General features: G+C 48.2%; 1 protein-coding gene across 4 annotated transcripts in view; it reads right to left on the reverse strand.

The window, feature by feature from the left end:
• SNAP47 (synaptosome associated protein 47) overlaps window positions 1-20,006 on the reverse strand; it is a 119,953-nt gene that overhangs the window by 46,400 nt on the left and 53,547 nt on the right. For 3 of the 4 annotated variants that reach the window (XM_064279652.1, XM_064279651.1, XM_010600727.3), the window contains one exon: window positions 19,254-19,378. In XM_064279652.1, coding sequence (XP_064135722.1) covers window positions 19,254-19,378 — 125 coding nt within the window. Of the gene's footprint in view, window positions 1-19,051; window positions 19,147-19,253; window positions 19,379-20,006 lie in introns of all 4 variants that reach the window. The other variant, XM_023540348.2, reaches the window with a different exon arrangement.

The following is a 20,006-nucleotide window of genomic DNA, read 5'->3' on the forward strand; positions in this document are numbered from 1 at the left end:
CCATTCCCATATCCATATGCTTTCGCAAAAAAGTAGAGTTCGGGATTAAAGCATACATAGCTTTATTTTCTGCTTTTTTCACCCCCTAGCTAACCTAAGAAATCCTGGTGGTGTACTGGTTAAGAGCTACAGCTGCTAACCAAAAGGTCAGAAGTTTGAATCCACCAGCCACTTCTTGGAAACTCCATGGGGCAGTTCTACTCTGTCCTATAGGGTTGCTATGAGCCAGAACTGACTTGACAGCAACAGGTTTGGTTGTTTTGGCTTAGCTAGCCTAAGTAAAAGTTAAGAGTTACGCGACCCACATAATGTGCCGTAACACTGTTCTAGGAACTTTATACATTTTAGCTCAGTTAATCCTCAAACTAACTCCGTTTTTCAGATGAGGCCAAGACAGGTCGGGAAACTTGCCCAAAGTCCCCAAGCTCCTGGGGGTCAAGCTCAACGCTGACCAAGTGGGCTGATAGCAGAGACAGGGCCCATGGGTGCTGTTCTACCCTAACTACTATTGTGACCAATAGAGGCCATGCTAGTGGGACACGCAGAGGAAGTACATACTTCCTCCAAGAACATGGCATGAAGACCCTCACCAGGGACTGGCAGAAAAGAATTCACTCATCCGAGGCAGGCTGGGCCCAGGACCTGTGTCATCCCTTACAGTCCTGAGTGTCTATGGCAAGAAGTTCAATATAATACAAGCCATATGTGTCATTTTAAATTCTCTAATGTCCACATTCTAAAAAGTAAAAAGTGAGAGGTAAAATTAATTTTAATAATATATTTTATTTAACCCAATATATCTGAAAGATTTTCATTTCAACATGTAACTAATATAAACAATTATTAATGAAATATTTTATATCATTTGTTTATACTAAGTCTCGGCAATCTGGTATGTAAGCTACACTTAGGGTTTCAACTTGGACTGGACACTGTCCAAGTGCTCAGGAGCCATGTGTGACCAGGGATGGTGACCTTGACAGCAGGGGGCCATGGGCACAGGACAACCCTCTCCACCAACAGCCATTTCAGTGACAAATCCTACGTGCTTCTAGGCCTTAATCAACCATCTTCGTCAAGAAGATGTGTTAACCGACTCTTTTCCAGTCCACAATTAAACAGTGGCAAAAGCATGAAACCTGTATCTCTGGGTATTTGCTTAACAAGGACAATAATAATAAACACTGCATATACAACTCATTTTATGCCCAAGAAACAGCTGACATTTTACTGTACACTCAGTCCAAATAAAGACTGGTTCCCGCAGGACTTCCGATTTGGAAAAAGTCTCACAAAAAAGAAGGCTTTAAAAATAGCACTCATTCCACATCATCTGTAGTGATCCTTGGTCTGTCTGCAAAAATGACACTTGAAATTAAGTAATCTGGCAAAAATTACAAGAGAGATCTTCACAGCTACTAGGTCTGCAGACAAAGAAAATTACTGAATGAACCTTCAAACTACCAGTCCTCCTGGAGCCTTGGTCCAGATTCCTCTTCCTTTAAGAAGGGGATTGAAGCAATTCAACAGCATCGTGTGAATTCCATACAACATGGGGTGGAAAGAATGGAGAACACGACGTCTGGCCAAACCTTAAAAACAGTTGTTACTTTTGTGGCCTAGGATGACAAGCTGTCTAGTCACCAATGTGTCATGCTGCCAACCTCTGAAATATCAAGTGGCCTCTCGGATGAGTCCTCGCTGGGCTCTGAACCAAAGGCCAGGCGCAAAATGAACGCTCCCCACGTCCCTGTTACACCACCAAACAAGCCATCTTCTTGGCCATGCTTTTACCTATATATGAAATCATCTGCTTAGAAGTGTTTTTAGAGAAATGAACTTCCATAAACGCCAAAGAAATACACACTCCATGTGAACGCAGGCAAAGCAGAAAAGTGCGCATGCAGGTCCGGCAAAAGCAGCATCTTGAGAGAAACCACAGAAACATTAAAAGCTCTTCAGCTTGGAGCAGTCACAGACGCTCAGCCAAAGCCAGAGCAACACGTTTAGCTCTCCAGCAGGACATCTGAACCCCTCTCACCCACGTCAAAGCCGGGGAGGGGAAGAGTCCTGGGCGCTTCAGACAGGAAGTGGGGAGGCCCAACTTGAGCAAATAAACTGAGCGAATGAGGCAAAAACAAAAGGGAACAAATATCTGTGGGCCCATCGGACAAAGTGGAAGTTATTTTCCTCAAACAGCAATGCATGAGGAAGATGCTCTGGGCCCTGCGGACTGTGCCAGCCACCGCTTTATGGCCTCAGTCCAGCTGCCTTGGAAGTGGGGGAGCCTCGGCTTCATTCCAGTGCTGTGGCTGCCTTCCACCTCCACAGAACACCCCAAAGCTCGGAACAAGGGCCACACACACAGTCTGGGTCAACGGCAACGCTGAATCAGGTGCACCAGAAAAGCAAATATGGAGACTCCTTTGCCTTCTAACCATTTCCATTTTGTTTATAAAAACAAAAAATAAATTAAAGAAAAACAGCTTAATAAAATAGAGCAGGTCACCTCACCAAAGACGTGTATAAATGTGTGTCTTGTGCCTGCCATGTGACATTACACACATCATCAAGGTGGAAGACTAGGCACTCGAGACACAAATCTCTGTTGTAAGCCATACCACCACATACAACCCTGAAAAAATGGCGTCAGCACGGGACAGAAAGAGCAAGCTGTGCAGAAGAAATGGGGTCTTCAATGCTTCCAAAATGGTCTGTAAAAGCTAGCTGCTGTCTCAACACATTCTGAAAAAAAGAAAATGTCTCGCTCTCCCTCCTGATAAAGCTCTAGGATTTAGAACATCACTACATTGATATTAAGCCTCTAAAGTGTGTTTAGAATTAGCTAGACTGTCTGCCTGGATCTTGTTATTAAGCTGACTCAATGAAAAACTGTGAATTTTCGTGCAGTGAGAAATTAGCAACCATTTAAGAACAGAGCTTGGATAAATCAAGCTGTCTGCAACTCAAAAATAGTTCTACCAGTTGGGGTCATTAATATGCTATAGAGAAGGGAAAAGGGGGGAAAAAATTGGCGTTCACCACAGCCAAAGCTCTGGGGACTGTAAAGAACATTCTACGCTGCAATCTGTCACATTCAGCACTCACAGACCACCCCCAAAGTCCCCCCCGGGCCCCCTAGGTTGCAGCATTCCTTGAAGCCCCCAACAGTGATTTGTGGCTGAATGACCTGACGTGCAGGGGCAGGCACAGGGCTCTCTTCTGAAGGAAGGGCATCTATCCAGGGCACTCCACTTCATCATCCCCGCCTCACAGAGTCAGAGATGGCTCGCTGACGAGGAGTTGGGCAGAACCCTCCTCATAGTACACTAGGGCCTCGTCCGTACAGTAAGACCCCGGGAGCTGTTTCTGAGGGGACTTTAAAGATAGCAGAGCTGGTTGAGCTTAAATTTTCAAGAATCTGTTAGCCCTCACTCTGAGTGTGCTGACCAGTGACCAGTGGCCCTGAGTGGCCCATGGCATGAGCATGGTCAGCCTAACTCAAAGGCCAGGACACAAACCAGAGGAACATCTCCTGTGACTACAGAGCCTGGATCCTGAGAGTGGCCTGGTTCCACTAGACGAAGGACATGTAGCTCCCTGTTACTGGATCATAAACAGAGTTTCTCATGAAGAGAACCAAGTTTTTAAGACAGCATTCCTACTGAAAGAAATATTCAATTGATTTAAACTCAGTAAGTAAAGGTTCATCTTGGGATATCCTCAAAATACTGAACCAACTGAAAATGCATTAAATTTGAGGGTCTTCAAAGTTGACAGGGTCACAGAAATCGCCCTAGTCAACATTTATTTAGAGCTTGTGGTGGCGCAGTGGTTAAGAGCTTGGCTGGTAACCAAAAGATTGGCAGTTCGAATCTACCAGCCACTCCTTGGAAACCCTGTGGGGCAGTTCTACTCTGTCCCATAGGGCTGCTATGAGTCGGAAACAACTCAACAGCAACAGGCTTTTTTTTTCCTGTTTTTTGTGTCAGAAGTTTGCTTCACTTGGCATAGGCTCATCCTCACTTCATTCTCGCACAATCCCCCTGAGGCGATTTTCACTTCATTCTCACACAAAGCCCAAGGTAACTTCCAGCTCTATTTAATGGATATCATAACAGAGCCTAACCCTTAGGGAAAATAAGCAACTTGCTGGAAAGTCGCCCAACCAAGAAGTGGCAAAGGCCCTCACCTACCATCTAAAGCCTGTGTTCTCCAGAGCAATTGTTCTCCACCCCTCATACTACAGACAAGACAGACACAAGTCAGCTGTCCAAGGCCCTTCGGCTAACCAGCCTCCCCACCATTACTCTTTCATTCCTCTGGTAGAATTCAACAGTTTCAGAAACTGCACAAAACCTACTCTCCAACCTGAACCAAAAACCACACAATACTTGCTAATTAAGTATTTTTAAAAGTTGATAAAGATCAAGAACCATATATCTGATAGTGTTCTACTCCCCAAAATATACATATTCAAAAAACTTCTACGATTTAACAAAAAGACAACCCAATCAAAAAATGGGCAAAGGACATGAACAGACATTTCACCAAAGAGGATATTCAATGGCTAATAAGCACATGAAAAGATGCTCAATGTCATTAGCCACTGTTGTCAGTTGCCACTGAATTGATTCCGACTCATGGCGATCCCATGTGTGCAGAGTAAACTGCTCCACAGGGTTTTCAAGGCTGTGACCATTCAGAAGCAGACTGACAGGCCTGTCTTCTGAGGCGTCTGTAGGTGGGCTAGAATTGCCAGCCTTCTGGCGAGTACTCCAGCGCTTAACTGTCTGCACCACCCAGGGACTCCTCATCAGCCATTACTATTGTTGTCATGTGCTGTTGACTCGATGCCGACTCGTAACAACTCTACAGGACACAGCAGAACTGCCCTACGGGGGTTCCTAGGCCATAAATCTTTACAGAAGCAGACCACCAGATTTTTCCTCCTTCAAAGCAACTGGTGGGTTCAAACTGCCGACCTTTCAGTTAGCAGCCAAGTGCTTAGCCACTATGCAGATGGAAGTCCCTCTCCAGGGCTCCTTCACTAGCCATTAAAAAAAAAGAGATGCAAATCAAAACCACGTGAGATACCACCTCACCCTTATTAGAATGGCAATGATCAAAGACAAAAACACAAAAACAGAAAACAACTGGTGCTGGTGAGGTTGTGGAGAGAGTGGAACCTTCTTCTATTGCTGGAGGAAGTGTAGAATGGTACAGCCCCTGTGGAAAACAGCCTGGTGGTTCCTAAAAAAGTTGAACATTAAAAAAAAAAAAAAAATTTGGACATAGAACTACTACTATATGACCCAGCAATCCTAAGCCTATATGTTCACTGCAACATTAACCAAAAACCTGGAAAGAACCAAAATGTCCAGCCACAGACAAATGGATAAAGTGTGGCACATACACACCATGGAACACTGCTCAGCCAAAAACAGGAAGGAAGGCCTGACAGAGGCCACAGCACGCATGAACCCTGAGAACACGAGGCTGAGTGAAGCCAGCAGAAAAAGGGCAAAGACTGTATGATCTCACTTACATGAAAAAGGCAAATACGTACAAACCAAAGATTTGTGGTTACCAGGGGCAGGAGCAAGGCGGAAAGTGGAAGTTTCTGCTTAGGGCCAGTGGGTTTGTGTTGATGGTGGTGGAATAATTTAGGAAAGGACAGAGGTAATGGTTCCACGACATGGAGAATGTGATCAATCTCACTGAAATAGACATTTAGAAATTGTTCAATTGGCCAATATTTCGGTGCATGTATTTTCACCACAATAACCAAGTTACTACAGGAAGATCTCACGCTGCTGTGCTATGAATTACCTTCTGTCTAAGACCTGAACTTCATTAAAATGATGACTAAGGAGACAGAGCAATATTCAGAGGAAGGAAACTAACCCTCTGCTAAATCCAGAGAGTTCCACATGAGCATCTGTTCTCTTCCCACTTACGTTCCCACCTCCTGCAGAGCCCAGCCGCTGCCCTATGAAAGAGCCTCACTGAGATGATGGTGCACATTCTGGAATCCTGTCCTCAGCATAAGACACTGGAATTCTTTATCTGACAGCACCCCGCCGCCCCCCATACCACTTCCTGAGAGTGTTCTCTAAGCACCAGCTGAAGGAATGAAACACGTCTCGGCTGGTCTGCATGGGCATCTGGAGTCCAGAAGGGCGGACGTCTCTCTCCAAGCAGCCCCGGGGGAGGTCCTGAGCACCCAGCACAGTCTTCTCTGCCATTCTGGACACCGGTAGGCGCCTCCTGCAGCGAGTGCAGAGCCTGATGAATTGACATCCTGCCACTTCAGGACGCCACCACTGAAGGACCATGCCGGGGCCTGAGCACACTGACGATCCATCCAGTACAGTCAAAGCTCTGGAGGGCTGTCACGGAGAGGCACTGACTTGTCCTGGGTGATTTCAGAGGGCAGAGTGGGACAGCAGAGAAACCACAGAGAGGTCAAGGGGTTCAACGCAGGTGTGCTGGTGGGTCTGAGCTGCCTTGGAACTGGTATGTGTCATTTGTCAGAAGCATGCTTTCAGCGGCTCTGGAGATGAGCCCGGGCCCTACTCTCTGCTTTCACAAGGCCACCCCACCAATCGGAGAGGGCCCTCAAGAGCAGCCAGACCTGGTCAGCCCTCATTCTGGGCAAGAAGGAGCAGATAACAGAGGAGGGGAGGGGCGGCCACCCCAGAAAGCAACAAATCATTGCTGAGGTAAGAGATTCAGCTACAGAGCCCAGACAACACTGAAGTGTGCACAATGCTGTAACAGGCATCTGGAGAGCTGGGCAGACCATCAGGTGGCCGCTACCTCAGGAGGCTCCCAGGTCGGGCAGACTGGCCAGGGGACACTGTTTGAGCTCTCACTAGTGACTCAGAACAGAACAAAAGGCCCAGCAGCCATTCCCTACAATCCCCCTCCCCGTGCAGGCTGCCCACCAGGCTGCCAACCTGCGTACAAGGCTGCAACAAGCCACCTCGGCTGACGTGCGGTCATACCTGCATAGCCACACACCAGCCCTCTCTACCATATGTTTCCTGCCATCTACCCCACAGAGGCCAGGACTGGTGAGGAGAGACTGTATCACAGACTGTGCGCAGAGAAAGGAAGACAGAACTACTTCCAGGCACCTGGTGCCGTCCTTCTCCGCAGCCTCATTTAGCCAGCAAGAACTGTGTTCGGCTCTGGCCCCGCTAAAGCCCCTCCCTTCTGCATGACCCACTGAGCCACTGCTCCCAACTGACGTGCTGAAACTCTAGACAACTTTTCTAAAATATGACAGGTCCACGAGCACGTGGACTGCGCAGCTGCAGCCATCACCGCTAAGGGCATTAGCCTGAGCCAGAACTACGAAGAAACACCACTTGGTACCCTCCAGAACATCACCTATTTTGCAAGTGGCCCTTTTACTTGTCAAAAGGCCTTAAGAGGTTAACTGCAACTCAGAGTTAGCACCTCTAAATTCTAAATATTGTGCCTGTTGAACTTAGTTCTACAGAACTCTGAATTCAGAGAATCGTTTTTCAAGGCCCTGACGAACATACTAATTAAAAGCAAAAGTTTTTACATTAAAAATGTATTTCCAGAAATGACCCTCATGATCCAGAAGTTGGATTCAGCATTATTTTTGTGTCCAGTGACACCTGAGGACACCGGCTCCACAGAACACTACCTGTGCTCACAGTGAGGAGTGCATGCTCTTCAGGTCAGGAGGCCTTCCACACACACCACAAGCGTTCAGAAGGGCCTGCCACACCACCTGGAGGCGCCAGTGGCCCCACACGTCCTTGTAACCAGCCTTTCACACGTGTACAGTCCTGCTAGATGAGAAGGTTCTTTCCCGCCTTGTTTCCTTTACTGCCAACTACAAGTGCACATGGTAGGGGTCGCTGATGACCCTGTTACAGAGAGAAGCTGCACGGCCAGCCCAGTCCCTCCCCTCTCCTGCACCAATGCCCAGAGCTAGGCCAACCAGCGCCACTTCCATACCATCAGCAACAGAAGTGAAAGCATTCTGTGGGCTGACAAGAATTTTAATACACATGTTTGATATTTAAAAACAAATCAATCATCACACCCAGGGTGTTAAAAAATTACCACAAGTAAAAGCTGCCGCCACATGGAACATCTGGGGCTGCACTGACAAGGAGTCTGGGGTCCCTGTCAGCGCTGCACGGTGGGTCGGGGAGATGGCGCACCTTGTCTGAAAGAGAAGCTAGGACCTTGGTGGACTGAAGCCACAGCGCAATTTTCTTCTTTATACTTTTCTGTATTTTTCTAACATTCCCCTACAGTGGGAATGCATATTCATAAGCAAAAAAAAAAAATACTTTTTCAACCATTGGGAATAAATCACAAATTCCCCTAACACCTACAGCTACCCTAGGGATTCCAAACTCATGGTAGTCTGTGTCCTCCCATGTAGGCCTGTCACCCCACCCCACAGGGCAGTTTCCACCCCGGCCCTCCTCCTTATGCCCCTCCCCCCTTCTTTACTAAGCTGAGCACAAATGCAAATCTTCCCCAAACAAGGCGGACTGACCTGGGTGGGGAGTCAACAGCATGGTTTCTAGGCCTCCCTCTGCACTGACGAGCCATGGGACCGTGTCTGGCCCCCACCCCCACAAGGACAGATTGGGCCAGAACTACAAGAGAGCTCAGAGGACCCACTGTTTCAGGTGCAGGCCCTTTGTATACAGGGAGCCCCAGGGGGCCAGACAGGGCACAGGTCCCTTTCAGCTCTGAGAAGCCACAGGGCAGCCGAGGGTGGCTGTTCTTCCATAAATGCTTATTTTACCACACCCTTTTCCCCAACAAATATGCATAAACTGTATGCTCCTAAGAGACAAGGCTCCTGGTTTTCTGTATCTTTTGCCTGATCAGCAAGTTACAAAAGCAAGCTGTTCATCAACAAAGGAAAAATACATGGAAAAGCAAAGTGGTTAAAAGATGACCTTCTGTAACTTCTTTAGACTCTCCAAATCCCGGAGTCACTAAAAGTAAGGGAGAAGTCAGGTCTAAAGAATGGTAAAAGGAGCTGTCTCTACCAAAGCCCCCTCATGTGTGAAGGGCCCCTGCAGAGTCCAGACACAAGGCCTGGGCTGGGGGTGGGGCACTGCATGTGTTCTGTCTGTCAGAGGGTGTTCACGTTAACCTACAGAGCAGCAGAATGAATGAAGGTGGAGCACCGTTCTGTAATTCACCTTCATCTCACTGTGACACTACATGCATTAGATGGTGGTGAGTGGAGGTCCACACTGCTGAGCCCAAGTGTAACCTCCATCCCTGCCACCGTGGCCGCTTTGTTCACAAACCCATTGGGTAGTGGCTGCAGAAAGAAGCTGACTGGTGTTCACAGAACACGTCATCCTATCCACTTGAGCATTAAAATCCTTCTCTGCTGAGGTCACCCTTTGGTGAGCATTCACACGGGACACAAATATCTTCATATCTTTTGCCCGTTCAGAGAAGTCTACCCACATGCCTCTTCCCCACAGCTCCTTGTCACCGATTTTCCAGTCACATTCCTTCCAGGTCCCTGACCGCTCAGCTGAACCACTGGCCACAGCCCAGGGATCAGTATACAATCCCACATCTGGCATTTCTCCTTCCAAGCAAAATGAACAACCAGGTGCGTTGTTTGAAGTTCTGCCCATGGGGAGCACTCCCCTTCACCACTGTCCTTCAGGGAAGTTCCACAAAGGGGCTGCAGTGCTGTAGCTGATGACTTTCGAGTGGTGCCTGCATATGGCACGAGTTTTCTCTTCCTCGGTCAACTGGTCATAAGGAACTCCCTATGAGGCCATAGGTGCAGACTGGGAGATGGAAGGTAATGGGACAGGAGTGGGGACCATGCGCATCTGGGCCACTTCCGCATACAACTTACTTGTGCCTTAAGGTCCTGCTCCAGCCCGACCTCCTATGTACCACTTCCATTTAATGATGGAGTGCTGCTGTGCATGTCTGACATTATGGCTCTGTGGGTCTGACAACACCCAGTTACGATGGGCAGCTCAGGCTGCAGGGTGACTTGGTGGCCCATGATTAGGCGTTCAGTCTCTACTAAGGCCCAGTAACAAGCCAAAAACTGCTTCTCAAAAGGAGAGTAGTTATCCACAGAGAAGGGCAGGGTTTTGCTCTAAACTCCTATGGGTCTGTGCTGTGATTCACCAACAGAGGCCTGTCATAGGCTCCAAACAGCATCTCTTTCTGCCACTGACACGTCAAGCACCTTCAGATATGCCAGACCATATGGCCAAATGCATCCTTCAAGTCCTTGATGGTGGCACTAATCTTTGTGATCTTTGTGATCCCTCCAGGTATTGCTTTTGGTTTACTATTTTCCTAGGTACAGGTAGTTCCTCCCAGTGGCTTTCATCTGGTCTCTCCTACCATAACAGAAACTCACTGCACTTGTCTGAGCGTGCCGATTCCAATCATGTGTTCTGAACTGGGAAAATCAATTACAGGACGGTTTTGGGGACTCACTGTAACCGCTGTGAGATGGACCTGAACTAAAACCCCACTGACACCTAACCTCCACAGCCCCTACTCTGATTGGTGGACCACAGTGATGTTTTTGGTATCCTGGATTAGAGTCTGTTCAAAGTCAATGTCCAGTGATCCCCGAAAAGTCTGATCATTACCTTTTCCTCAACGCACAGCCACCCTGGTAAAAACGCTGTAGGTCCTTTTGGGGAAGGCTGGGAGAAAGATTAACAGTATGCATTTTTGGAAGTATAGCAGGGTGCCTCCTCAAGGGTACCCAGCCTCGCCTTCATTCAAGGGGTTCTGGGTCTCTAAACTGGCTCAAGTCTGGGAATTGATTGGGGGGCTGACTCTCTGTTTTGGTGATTCAAGTTAGACTTCTATCCACCTGACCAAGAATTATTCTGCTTATAAAAGATAAGAACTTAGTAACTGACTGTCCATCTATTTCTCTTCTAGAAATACCATAACTGACTAGCCAACACCAGAGAGCTCTGCAAGTCAGACTACTCCCATTACTGCTTTGACTCCTCTGTCCGTTACGGCAACCATGCCCGCCTTGTCTTTGGCGATTAAGTGCCACCACTTGGCCTCTGTCACCCTGGGGTCCAATCAGTCCCACTGATTTAAGTATCTCTGCTCAGTGGCAGCAGTGGCCACTATGATACCTGACCTACAGAGAAACACAGCTCTCCGAGGATGCTGGGGCTCTCCTCAAATTTATTTCTCACAGTCATGGTGAAAGGCATGCCTTTTCACCCAAGGTGGTTGGGTAGGTCTTAATGATAAATCCATTCTAACATTCCAGTCTCCCTAAGCCTTTACAGTATACCAAGTTCTGACATTTCAATTTCATTTACGTGTAGTCCACCTTTTCTTTCACATTTCAAACAAATCTGTTCAGCCCTTTCTAATACCTCGAGCCACAACACTGAATCCAGAACCTCTGCTTAGTGGGCCCATATCAATAAATTCAGCCTGAACCAACTTTATGTTCCTGCTGACATTATCCCACCCCCTCACTATCCTTTCCCATACGTATTCCTTGGATTTCTGTCTGTATAAATCAGAAATATCATGCATTTCTTCACACCTCCTCATGGGTCACACCTGTACCTCTTACTGTTTCCCACATCAAAGCTTCACACCAGTCAAAGGGTGTCACTCTGCCTCCCCTCCCAACATGACATGCCTACAGGAGCGCTCTGTCCCCACCTTTCTACTCTCTAGTTATCCTCTCTTCCTACATGGTGGTCTCTAACTTGTGAGGCGTCAGTTCTTGCAGGTACAGTCCTTGAGCGTGGGGACCACAGTCAGGCTGTCTTTACATACACGGCACCTTGCCAGTGCCACAGCTGGTGTGTAACACCTACCTGTCAAATAAATGAAGCACTATCATACTGCTCCATGCTGGTTACTTGTATGATTGTCTACCAACAGTTATCCAAAGAAATACAGATTTGTCTCTTTAAATGCAGAGTTAACTCGTTGAAACCAAGCATAAATAATTCATTGATTCAGACATTTTTTTGAACCCCTACAACATTTCAGGCTGAAGGACATGTGTTACGTATAACTCTCTTACATAAATTGAATATGGAAGAAATAATTGGGGAAAAAAAGATAAAAGACAGATATGATTGACTTTTTTCTTCCTACTAGGAGAAAAAAGAAGACGAATGAATCAAGATAATCTTAAATCAGGGACCCAGGGAATAAGGAATAGGGAAAAACAGACCAGGGAAGTAGGGTTACTAAAGAAGATGAAATGTGTTCTACAGTTTCTCAAAGACAAAGAAAAGGGAGAAAAAAAAAGGCGACATTAATTTTTCAAGATAGTTTCACAGCAAATAGACAAGCTCATCATCCTTTCTGCCCTCGAATCATTCCAAGAAAGTTCCAGTTACCTGCCAGGGTGAGCACATGTGGAACTTGGCTCTGCTAGACAAGGAGACAGGAGACAGGGTTTAGAAACAAAGACAGAAAATAAAAAACAAACAACAAGCAAAAACCTCGAGTACTCCACAGGTCTCAGAAACCCCCTGGTCCCTCACCCCCGTGTTACACGAAGACAAATATCGCTCCCCTCCAGTATAAGTCCCATGAAGCGCAGCTTTGCCAATTAAATTTTTTTCTTCGCAACACCAATCAACTAGTTTTCTAATTTTTCCAGTGAACTGCTTGACTTTGACTGAACTGACTGAATCAATTCGATTTTTCTTTTAATTTTTGTGTTTACTGTTTATAAAGATACCGCATATAGTAGATAGACCAAGTGCCCTAACATGATCAAATTCAAAGAAAAAAGAACCATCCAGATGACCTAAAAATTCCCTATGAATTCACACACGCCTACCGCAACAAGCCACTGTGTGCTTTTTCCATTGCACATTATGAGAACCATCCAGCAGAAGTCTATGGGAAAAGCAGAAACATCTCACTACTTCTAGATTTTTGCTAGATTCTTTAAGAGTTTTTGCACAACTGACGTCAAAGACAGTGCTAGCTTTCCTAGCCCACCCATCCACATCTGATAAACCACTAGATCAGACCACGCTATTTTCCCATCTAGCGCTTTCTCAGTTCAAGGAGGAGGCAGGATGAAGAAACACCAAATGCAGGACAAGACAAATGGAGATGAGGAAGTTGTGTAAAAACTTTACAGAAAACTGAAGTTCCCTTAGGGAAAAGCCAAATGCCACTTTTCTTTTTTCATTTCCAACTCTATCAAATCTGTGGTATCCACAGGTTTAGTAAACAAAAGAGCAGAAGTTCTAAGGCAGGAAAAGTTGAACACATCAGACGCAGAAATGATTCAGGCGACTCTGCCAAACCTAGTCCAGCGACTCCGATTCCTCTCCCAGCCTCCCTCCCCGTCTGCCTTCCCACATCCACTGACGGTGGCCGGCCCGTGGCCGCAGCAGACAGGGCCTGACCGCGCTCACAGGCGTCCCGCCCGCCCGCTCTCTGGGCACCGGAGCCCACTCCTGAGGCTCACCCCAGGAGACCGCAGCACACCGCATGGAACACGGGTGTCCCTGGTGAAATCATGGCAAAGCTTCTCACTTAACTCTCCCAGTTGCAATTTAAAATCCTGGAGACATCGCGTTTCAACGTAATGGCTTTAATAGCATTTGCCACAAAAACCACAGCTGAATGGAGGAGGATTTTCTTGCATTTTTGTTTTCCTCGGAATTTTAACTCATTCCTATCTGTGCTTGAGCTTCAACTGCCCACTAAGAATTCTTCTCTAACTATGAGACGTGTGTTTTTACCTCAAAAAGGCAACCTCCAGTGACACTAGGTTCCTCCTACAAAAAAGGAAGACCAAACAGCCAACTAAGAACGCCCTCGCCCCCCCAGACCGCCAGGAACGAAGGGAAAACAGCAGACTAAGAATGGCCTCGCCCCCTTCCACACCCCCGGAAGGAAGAGAAAACTGCCGAAGAAGAACGCCCTCGCCCCCTCCGCCCCGACACCCCCCAGGAAGGAAGAGGAAACAGCGGACTAAGAACGCCCTCGCCCCCCCCGCCCCGACACCCCCCAGGAAGGAAGAGGAAACAGCGGACTAAGAACGCCCTCGCCGCCGGACACCCCCAGGAAGGAAGAGGAAACTGCAGACTAAGAACGCCCTCGCCCCACACGCACCCCCAGGAAGGAAGAGGAAACTGCGGACTAAGAACGCCCTCGCCCCACACGCACCCCCAGGAAGGAAGAGGAAACTGCGGACTAAGAACGCCCTCGCCCCCTTCCACACTCCCAGGAAGAGGAAACTGCGGACTAAGAACGCCCTGGCCCCCTTCCAACCCCCCCCCAGGAAGAGGAAACTGCGGACTAAGAACGCCCTCGCCCCGTTCCACACCCCCCAGGAAGGAAGAGGAAACAGCAGACTAAGAACGCCCTTGCCCCCTCTACACCCCCCCCCCAGGAAGAAAGGGGAAACAGCGGACTAAGAACGCCCTCGCCCCCTTCCACACCCCCCAGGAAGGAAGAGGAAACTGCAGACTAAGAACGCCCTCGCCCCGTTCCACACCCCCCAGGAAGGAAGAGGAAACAGCAGACTAAGAACGCCCTTGCCCCCTCTACACCCCCCCCCCCAGGAAGAAAGGGGAAACAGCGGACTAAGAACGCCCTCGCCCCCTTCCACACCCCCCAGGAAGGAAGAGGAAACTGCAGACTAAGAACGCCCTCGCCCCGTTCCACACCCCCACGAAGGAAGAGGAAACAGCAGACTAAGAACGCCCTTGCCCCCTTCCACACCCCCAGGAAGGAAGAGGAAACTGCGGACTAAGAACGCCCTCGCCCCACACACACACCCCCAGGAAGGAAGAGGAAACTGCGGACTAAGAACGCCCTCGCCCCACACGCACCCCCAGGAAGGAAGAGGAAACTGCGGACTAAGAACGCCCTCGCCCCCTTCCACACTCCCAGGAAGAGGAAACTGCGGACTAAGAACGCCCTGGCCCCCTTCCAACCCCCCCCCAGGAAGAGGAAACTGCGGACTAAGAACGCCCTCGCCCCGTTCCACACCCCCCAGGAAGGAAGAGGAAACAGCAGACTAAGAACGCCCTTGCCCCCTCTACACCCCCCCCCCAGGAAGAAAGGGGAAACAGCGGACTAAGAACGCCCTCGCCCCCTTCCACACCCCCCAGGAAGGAAGAGGAAACTGCAGACTAAGAACGCCCTCGCCCCGTTCCACACCCCCACGAAGGAAGAGGAAACAGCAGACTAAGAACGCCCTTGCCCCCTTCCACACCCCCAGGAAGGAAGAGGAAACTGCGGACTAAGAACGCCCTCGCCCCGTTCCACACCCCCCAGGAAGAGGAAACTGCAGACTAAGAACGCCCTCGCCCCCTTCCACACCCCCCAGGAAGGAAGAGGAAACTACAGATTAAGAACGCCCTCGCCCCACACACACACCCCCAGGAAGGAAGAGGAAACAGCGGACTAAGAATGGCCTCGCCCCCTTCTACACCCCCAGGAAGAGGAAACAGCGGACTAAGAACGCCCTCGCCCCACACACACCCCCAGGAAGGAAGAGGAAACTGCGGACTAAGAACGCCCTCGCCCCCTTCCACACCCCCCAGGAAGGAAGAGGAAACTGTGGACTAAGAACGCCCTCGCCCCCTCTACACCCCCAGGAAGGAAGAGTAAACTGTGGACTAAGAACGCCCTCGCCCCCTTCCACACCCCCAGGAAGAGGAAACTGCGTAGTAAAAACGCTCTCAGCCCCCACACACCCCCCCCAGGAAGGAAGAGGAAACTGCAGACTGAGAACGCCCTCACCGCCTCTACACCCCCCAGGAAGGAAGAGGAAACAGAGAGCTAAGAACTCCCGTGCCACCCCAACATCCCCCCAGGAAGGAAGAGGAAACAGTGGACCAAGAACTCCTGTGCCCTCTCCACAGTAGGCCTTCTCCTAGGAGCTGTTCCCAGATCCACTCTTCAGGGATAAACAGTTCGGCCCAGGGCAGGCAGCCATATCACTTCCTAGGGAGGATGCAGTCCCACTTGTGACTACCATGGTCTTGCTATCTCAGCATAGAACACCAGAGGACTCACAAAGTACTTGTTGATGACGACAGTTGTCATGCTCTCACAGGGAAAGACGGTGGCCGACGTGGATCCTGAGGAGGCTGACTCTACTCGCAGTTATGTGTGTATTCATCCTAACATATCCCCATCCCATCACTGGATTTTAGGAGAAGGAAGGACATACAGATGGTAGTGGAAACTGAAAGTATGGAAACTGAAAGGGCTCTCTCAAACTATATGGCCTCGATCAGAACTAACAAGTAAACCAAATGATCAATATTTACCCAAAGGCAAAGATGAGAAGGCAAGGAGGGGCAGGGAAGCTAGATCAATGGAAACAGAACAAACAGAACAGAAATAATGAGAATGTTGACACGTTGTGAAAAATGTAAGCAATGTCATGGAACAATCTGTATAAAATCCTTGAACAGGAACCTAATTTGCTGTGTAAACTTTCACCTAAAACACAATAAAATATATTTTTTAAAAATGTAAGAAGGACTCAACATGCCGTTGGTGTCTCTGAAGACGAAGGAGACCATATGAAAGGGCCTGGTGGCAGCCTCCAGGAACTAAGAGTGGCTCTTCCCACCCACCCACCCCCTGCCAACTCCAGTAAGAAACTCAGTCCTACACCCCAACAAAGCTGATTCAGCCCAAACCCTGAATGTCAGAAGTGGATTCTTCTCTAAATCCTCCAGATAAGAACGCACCTTGGGTGACATCTTGATTTCAGCCTTGTATGACTCCAAGCAAAAAACCCAGCTGAGCCCACCTCAAATTCTGACCTACAGAACTGTGAGGTCATAAATTGGTGTTGTTTTAAACACCCCCCTCCAAATAAAATAATAAAAAAAAATTAACAAGTAAAATTTCCTACTTTTTCTATCAAAAAAGCTTTGTTCCAGTTTCACCCTAAATGTAACTGTGGGGTGGAGAATTAAAACAAGTCTCTTCATAAGAGGATGGGAGTGGGAGGTTCTGAGATCCCACCAGCCTAAAGCCTAGGGGCTTCCAGAGGCTCTCAGGGGAAGTGTCCAGTGAAATCCTGGGTACGTTTGCCTTTACAGTACTACCAGTGGCTGTCGCGTTGACTCCAACTCATGGTGACCCCATGGGTGTCACAGTAGGACTGTGCTCCACAGGGTTTTCAGTGGCTGACTTCTTGGAAGTAGATGGCCAGGCCTTTATTCTGAGATACCTCTGGGTGGACTTGAACCATCAACCATTCTGTTAGTAGCCGAGTGCATTAACTGTTGGCACCACCCAGGGACTCCTTAAAAAAACCCAAAGACAACAACAAGATCTGCACCAAGTGTTTTGGAGTCAATGAGCACAACAAAAGAAGTGATTAGTAGCCTGCAAGCCTTGCTAGTTGCAGCTAGCAAGCAGCATTTTTTGTGTGTGTTGTCATTACTAAAAGCAACTAGGTAAGACCAGAGAAAAAGTGACAAATGATGTATGTTTAAAAACCTCAACACAATGACACTTTTTTCCCAAAAAAGACATGTTTGAGCTCAAAGGAATTTTTGCCTATGCAGACACATGTAGTAAGAATCATCTTTTAAAAACAGGTTTTAAAGACACACAGACTTTACATTCCCCCTAATGAAAGGTGCAGCGCGACTTATGAAGCGATCTCTCTGGACCCTGGGCCCCACGGAGCCGCCAGATTCACCTGCCCACTGACAGGGGTACGGTGCAGAGCACACACTGACTGTACCATGGGGATACAGGCAGGGAGGCCCACACCGTGCAACTTCACAGAACACACAGCTTCATTTCTTTCAACAGATCCACTGCAAGGAAAAAAGAGAAGGAGATGGAGGGGGACTTGCAGATTAAAAGACACTTCAACCATCCTGCAATGTAGCAGCCTTAGTAGAATTCATATTTGAACACGCCATTTTTTTTTTTTTTTTAAATGAGATGACTGGGGAAATCTGAGCACTAACTTGATATTTCATGATACCGAGGAACTTTTTATTATTTTTTTTAAGGTTGAGAGTGATATTGTGCTTTTTTCTTTTAACAGTTGTCATGGATTGAACTGTGTCCCCCCAAAATATGTGTCAACTCGGTTAGGCCATGATCCCCAGTAGTGTGTGGTTGTCTTCCATTTTGTGACTGATGTAATTTTCCTACATGTTGTAAATCCTAATCTCCATCTGTGGTTAATGAGGTAAGATTTAATTTAAAAAAAAAAAAAAAAAAAAGCCACCACCATCAAATTGATTCCAACTCCTAGCAACCCTACAGGACAGAGCAGAACTGCTCAAGATTAGATTATGTTAAAGAGGATTAGGGTGGGATGTTAACACCCGTGCTCAGGTCACATCCCTGATCCAATGTAAAGGGTGTTTCCCTGGGATGTGGCCTGCACCACATTTTATCTTACAAGAGATAAAAGGAAAGGGAAGCAAGCAGAGAGTTGGGGACCTCATGCCACCAAGAAGGCAGTGCAGGGAGCAGAGCGCATCCTTTGGACCTGGGGTCCCTGAGCAGAGAAGCTCTTAGTCCAGAGGATGATTGATGACAAGGACCTTCCTCCAGAGCCGACAGAGAGAGAAGGCCTTCCCCTGGAGCTGACGCCCTGAATTTGGACTTCTAGCCTCCCAGACTGTGAGAAAATAAACTTCTGTTTCTTAAAGCCCTCCACTTGTGGTACTTCTGTTAAAGCAGCACTAGATGACCAAGACAACAATTCTTATCTTTTAGTGATACATACTGAAATATTTACAAATAAAATGATATGATACTTACCTACTTGCTTCAAAAAATATTTAAAAAGGAAAAAGATGAAGCCATTGGATTGTACAGCAATACAGGAAGACAAGTTGAAATGATTTATATAAAATAGTTTAAATTTCAACTTTCTGGACAAAAAGCAGTAAGCCTCCACAGGAACCCTGTGCTGAGGACTTGCAAGCCTGCGCGAAAAGGGCAGGTACGGCCCGCCAGCTGGTGTGCTCCGCGTGCACACACATGTACCATCCAGGTCTACCCCGAAACTCACACTCGGAATGTGGCACTGCCTCTCTCCTTTCCCCGCTATAGGCAGCACAGCTCGTGGGCAGGCATTCCAGCAGTCCCTTTAGGGCAGACGCAAGCCTAGATCGATGGAAGGTTTGTTTTCAGGCAGGAGAGAGAAAAGAGTTGCTGCAGGGGAGGGCAGAAAGCCACATCAGCAGTGGCATGGCACTGTGAGTGAACGTCACCTGTGTCAGCTCCTCGGCTTCTTCCTCGGAAACGAACGGCTGGCTCTCCTGTAGCTGGGTCTGCCCTCCTTCCTGGCTTCCTGACGAGGGCTCGCAGTGCATCAGGCGGTCCATCAGCCCAGATGCTGGAACAGAGAGGCACACAGTCACACAGTGACATCTTCTGGAAGACGCAAAGAGTGCACAGAGCCAGGGACGTTCAAACCTCACAGGGAGTGACAGCGTACTACTGTCATTGAAGAGCCTTAGCCTAACAAAGTGTTCTCACGTACATGTGAAGTGTTTTCACGTGCACGTCATTGGTCTGCAGCCATGCCGACTTGCCTAGTCGGGAGTGAGGCTGGTTATTATCCCCAGGTCAGTGAGGAGGAGCCTCTCTGACTCCGATACCAGGGCTCTTTTCTCACCCCACACTGACTGGCCCCTGAATTTCTCAGAGTGTGCAATACTGTCAATACTCAGGATCTAATTCTATAATCAGCTCTCAGAAGAAAGGCCATTTTTCAAAGAGTGGTGAGTTTATTTCCTGAATCCTGATGAAATGTACATAAAATACATCACTAGGAAACTGCAGCAACATCTGCGCTATCCTACAGAACGCTGAGTTCCTGAGGCTACAGGAAGTGGCCTCACCCGTACAGCCAAGTGAAGCCACAGGGATGAGCAGTGGTGCTGTGGTGGGAGGTGAGTCAGAGTGCCACACTGTAGCCAGGCCTTTCCCGGGAGGGAGAACAGGGTGTTCTCAGGACTTCC

Source organism: Loxodonta africana, chromosome 2 (assembly GCF_030014295.1).
Source record: "Loxodonta africana isolate mLoxAfr1 chromosome 2, mLoxAfr1.hap2, whole genome shotgun sequence".
Classification (NCBI taxonomy): domain Eukaryota; kingdom Metazoa; phylum Chordata; class Mammalia; order Proboscidea; family Elephantidae; genus Loxodonta; species Loxodonta africana.